Source organism: Solanum lycopersicum, chromosome 3 (assembly GCF_036512215.1).
Source record: "Solanum lycopersicum chromosome 3, SLM_r2.1".
Lineage (NCBI taxonomy): Eukaryota > Viridiplantae > Streptophyta > Magnoliopsida > Solanales > Solanaceae > Solanum > Solanum lycopersicum.
The window spans coordinates 45,411,636-45,417,175 of NC_090802.1; the positions used below are offsets into that span (position 1 = coordinate 45,411,636).

The following is a 5,540-nucleotide window of genomic DNA, read 5'->3' on the forward strand; positions in this document are numbered from 1 at the left end:
CTTGTTTGTGAACTCTGAGAGGTCAACGACGCCAGTCTCATCTGCGGTCTAGATTCCGATCCTGACAAACATGTATTACATAAGGAAATCATGTGTGGGGTCTAGATTCCAATCGTGATGATCATGCATAACATAAGGAAATCATCAAAAAAACTCATATAAGACACATGAATCCCAAAACACTAAAACTCAAGAGTACTACTTACCTCAATCATGATTAGGAGTAGAAGGAAAGAGATGAGGATATCGGGACTTCATATCGGCCTCGACTTCCCAAGTAGAACCCTCAACTAACTAATTTCTCAATAAAACAGTCACAGGATCTACTTCATTATTTATCAATCTCTTGACTTTTCGGTCATTGATCTCTACTGGAACCTCTTCATAGGAAAGGGTTTCATCAACTCCTAACCCTTTTAGAGGAATAATGGACACCGGGTCCACAATACACTTTTTAAGCATAGGAACATGAAATACCGGGTGAACCGGGGCCAACTCATTTAGCAATTCCAACTCATATGAAACTTTTTCAATGTGCTTCAAAATTTGATATGGGCCGACATACCGGGGAATAAGTTTCTGCTTTTTGCCGAATATCATAACACCCTTCATAGGAGAGATTTTCAAATAGACCCTATCACTAACTTCAAATTCTAGGTCCCTTCTCCTTGAATCAACATAAGACTTTTGCCTACTTTGAGTCATCCTCAACCTCTCCCTAATGAGAGAGACTTTCTCAATAGCTTCATAAACCAACTCGGGACCAATAAGATCAATATCACCTACCTTGAACAAACCAACCGAAGACCTACATCTCCTACCACGTGAAGCTACAAAAGGAGACATACCGATACTTGAGTTGTGACTAATATTGTAGGAAAACTCTATTAATGGAAAGTGTTCATCCCAATTACCTTTAAAATCTGTGACACACACCCTCAACATGTCCTCTAAAGTTTGAGTAGTGTGTTCTGCTTGACCATCCATATGAAGGTGGAAAGCGTTGCTAAGATTCACCTTGTTACCAAGACATTTTTGGAATGACTTTCAAAAGTGAAATGTAAATTGGGTACCCCGATCTGAAATAATAGGTAGAGGAACTCCATTGAACTTCACTGTCTCCCTTATATATAACGTGGCATAGTCTTCCACCAAATGAGATAACTTAACGGTAATAAAATGAGCTAATTTTTTCATCCTATCAACAATGACCCAAATAGAATCATGTTACCTTCGAGTATGAGGCAAACCCACGATGAAATCCATAATTCACCTCTTCCCACTTCCAAGTGTGAATTGGTATGTATTGCAAAAAGGCTCCCGACCTTAATTGCTCAACCTTAACTTGTTGAAAATTAGGATATTTTGTTACTAATTCCACAATATCATTTTTGATACCATTCCACTAATAGACTCCCATAGATCACAGTACATCCCGTCGCTCCCGGATAAATAGAATATCTTAAATCATGAGCCTCTTCTAAAATTTGCTCTCGTAACCCATCCATATTTTGAACACATAATAGACCTTGGTACCTAAGTACCACATCTCCCCTAGGGAGAAAGCCTCAACATTATTCTTGATACCGATTCTTACAACTCAACTAATATAGGATAAGTGCCTTGTTTAGACTTCGAATGTATCACAAAGGACGATTCAAAGCAATTGTGAATCATGAAATTATCCTTAGAAAAATCTAATAGTTGGACACCTAACCAGGCAAATCTACGTACCTCATGAATCAATTCATTCTTTTCATCTCTACATGATCCACACTACCCATGGACAATCTATTAAGTTCATCTATAACAACATTAGCTTTGTCGGTGTGGTAAAGAACACTAATATCATAATCCTTCAAAAGTTCTAACCACTTTCTTTATCAAAGATTCAAGTCCTTTTTACTAAACACATAGTGAAGACTTTTGTGATGGGTGAAAACATCAACATGGACCCCATAAAAGTAATGTCTCCATATCTTCAAAGCAAATACTACCGCTGCTAATCCAAGATCATGGGTCGGATAATTCTTCTCATGAACCTTAAGTTTCCTCGAAGCATAGGAAATTACCTTACCATGTTGCATGAGCACACATCCCAACCCCACTCTAGAGGCATCAAAATATACAACAAAACCATCGGTACCCTCTGGTAAGGTCAACACCGGAGCAAAAATAAGTCTATCTTTCAATTCTTGGATGCTTTTCTCACAAGCCTCCGACTACCCAAATTTAGCCCTTTTTTTAGTCAAAGCTGTCAATGGAGAAAAAATGGACGAAAAACCCTAAAAACCTCCAATAATAATCAGCCAAACCCAAAAAGCTTCTAATGTAAGAAGGATATAAAGGTATAGGCAAAATCTTGACCACATCCTCTTCTTAAAATCTACCTCAATACCCTTTCTTCATAGAATTTGACCAAGGAAAGCTACGGACTCAACAAAAATTTGTGCTTGCTAAACTTTACAAAAAGTTGTTGGTCTTAAGAACTTGCAATACAATTCTCAAATGGTCAACATATTCATTCATACTCCTTGAATATATCAAGATATCATCAATAAACACTACCACAAACGTATCAAGGTATTGTCTAAACACCCTATTCATTAAACCCATAAATATTGTCAGGGCATTGGCAACCCAAATGACATAACAAAAAATTTAGAATGACCATACCAGGTCCTAATGGCCATCTTTGGAATATCAACCCTCTCACCCTTAGTTGGTGATAACACGAATCAAAATCAATTATGGAGAAATAGCTAGCCCCTTGAAGTTAATTAAACAAGTCATCAATTCTCAAAATGGGATATTTCTTCTTAATGGTAACTTTGTTCAATCGACGATAATCAATACACATTCTAAGAGATTCATCTTTTTCCCTAACAAACAACACAGGAGCACCTGAAAGAGATATCCTCGGACGAATAAACCCTTTTTTTCTAGCAAATCCCTTAATTGTTCCTTCACCTCTTTTAACTTGTTGGAATCATTCCATAAGGAGGAATGGATATTGGATGCGTGTACAGCAAAAGAACAATGCCAAAATCTATTTCCTGCTCGACAAGAATCTTGGGCAAGTCATCAGAAAAGACACTTCCGAAAATTCATTCTCTACGAGGACCGACTCTAGAGAAAAAGCTTTAGTCTCAACATCCATCATCCCAAAAAGTGGTAAATACACCTTTTTTATATCATTTTCCAAGATTTGAGGCAAGAAACATATTGACCTCTAGGGATATAATTTCCCTCTTTCCACTCTAAAATGGGCTCATTTGGGAATTAGAACTTGACTACCCAGGTCCTACAATTTATAGAGGCATATTCATTTAACCAATCCATACCTAAAGCACATTAAAATCTAGCATTATTAACTCTACCAAATCCACCAAAGTAACTTTGTGAAATAAAGAAATATGACAACATCTATAGACTCTTTTTACCATTAGCGAGTCACCAACCATGGTACAAGCCAAAAAAGGCTCTACTAAAACTTTGAGGAGTATTTCAAACTTCATGGATAAAAAAGGTGTAACAAATGTCAAAGTGTCCCCAGGATCTAAAAAAGCATATACATTAGAAAAGACTTGAAACATATCGGTCACCATATCCGGGGAGCTATCTTAGTTACCTCGGGATTGAAGGGCATAAAAGTTGTTTTGCTTTTGAGAATTGGAGTTGGAATTGCTTGGAGGAGATTTCTTATATTTTCTACCCTTGACTTTTATCATAGGATAATATATCATTGTATGACCACTCTTTCCACACCTTTGGTACCAATCCGAGCCAACCGTATTTGCTTTAATGGTTTCTACCACATTTTGCACAATTAGGACTAGAAACATACGAACCACCACTATTACCTCCTTGAGGTTTAGGGTTGGAAACCCTAACCTTGTCGACCCTTTGAGTACTAGAGGATCCTTGGTTGGAGAATCTTTGATTAAACCTTTGTCGACCTTGTTCATTGGACTTAAGCATTAGAGAAATTTCCATCAACAGTTCTAGCTCTTTTTACCTACCTATTGTAGCCTTGGAGTTTCTCGTCCTTCATTTGTTGGGAATACACCATAATATGTGATATATACATGTCATGAAGGAGCATTGTTGTACAACATTCTTGTCTTTCTACTTTGGATACACCCCTCGCATATCTACTCATCTTATCCCTTTTCTGCCACCATTATCGGAGCATACCTGGAAAATTTGCTAAATTTTAGAGAATATTCTTGAAAACTCATATCTCATTGTCGAAGGATGATAAATTCCTCCATATTAGCTTCTGTCATCTTTTAGGCAAAGAACCTATCAATGAATGCCTTCTTGCACACCTACCAATCTATGAGGCCCACTCCTACCAGCCTATTCCTCTTCCATTGAGGATACAATACTTGGTACAAACCCTTCAATTGGTAAGCGTATAGCTCCATTTTCTCTACCAAAGTCACCCTTATGGCATCAATGATCTTGTAAACCTCTTCCACAAATTCTTCAGGATCTTCGCCCACTTTGGAACCAAAGAGCAGAGGAGGTTCATTCTTGTAAAATACCTAAATTTTGAAGTCGTTGTATTCACATTAGGGTTCACATGAGTCCCAACATCTATATAGTCTTGGACAGCCATAGCTTGAGCCAATGTTTCAAGGGTTGACCTAACCTCCACATATGTTAGCTGGAGGATTAGTCTGGCCTTGGTTATCTTAAGGAGCTTAATTACCTTGAGGAACTCCTTGATTCACATTCTCCTCTCCCAACCGAGCGAAGCTCTTTCTTTTTTTGGCCGTGCTTCCACTCTTTTTCTATTAGTCCTTTGTGTATTCATTTCTTGAATAAACAAGAGAAGGATTAGAAGAAAGTCCTTGCAGAGTTAAACTCTATGGTACGACATAAGATTAATGAAAGAAGTGAGATTTCCTAACATCTTATAGCCTCTTATTCACAAATATGGCATGCATTACACTCATGAATAAGAATCTAATAGACATGGATTGAGACATCATCCTAGAATCATGCTACACCTTTTGCTCTTATTACCTAGTTTATCACGACCCAAGGGTACCCCCATAGACGCAGGACACATAACACCCCACTTAGCATATCATAATATAAGTAAAGAACAGTAAAGAGGAAAAACACAGTTCAAGGCTTAAGATGTTTTCATAAAAGTAAGATGAAGTCTAGACATTGTCTCATTTAGCAATCTATTATAATTTTTGAAGTCTCAAATAGGGTCACAACCCTTCCATTAGAAATCTGAAAGTCTAATACAAATGAAAGAAAATGAAGAACAAGAAATCGCTCGTCCTATGATCCATGGGGAATCACCAAAAAGTACGAGAAATATGGTCATTATTAGATTTCTAGGCATAAAAATAGGCCTACTATCAATGCCCACATAGGTCTTTAGCTAGTGGATCCACTTAAGCTAAGAGTTTGATTTTACCTTAGGAAAGTAAGAAAAACCCTTTTCAATGTGAGGTAGACACCAAGTTCCATAATTAAACTCTCATAATCTGTGTCGTTGCTTCTAATACCACTAT

At 37.4% G+C, this 5,540-nt stretch overlaps 1 protein-coding gene across 1 annotated transcript; it reads right to left on the reverse strand.

Annotated features, from left to right (window-relative positions):
• Positions 1-294: 294 nt before the first annotated feature.
• Positions 295-846, reverse strand: LOC101248753 (uncharacterized). The gene has a single exon (XM_004235100.2). The coding sequence runs from the start codon at positions 844-846 to the stop codon at positions 295-297; it is 552 nt and encodes a 183-aa protein (XP_004235148.2).
• Between the last annotated feature and the right edge of the window lie 4,694 nt (positions 847-5,540).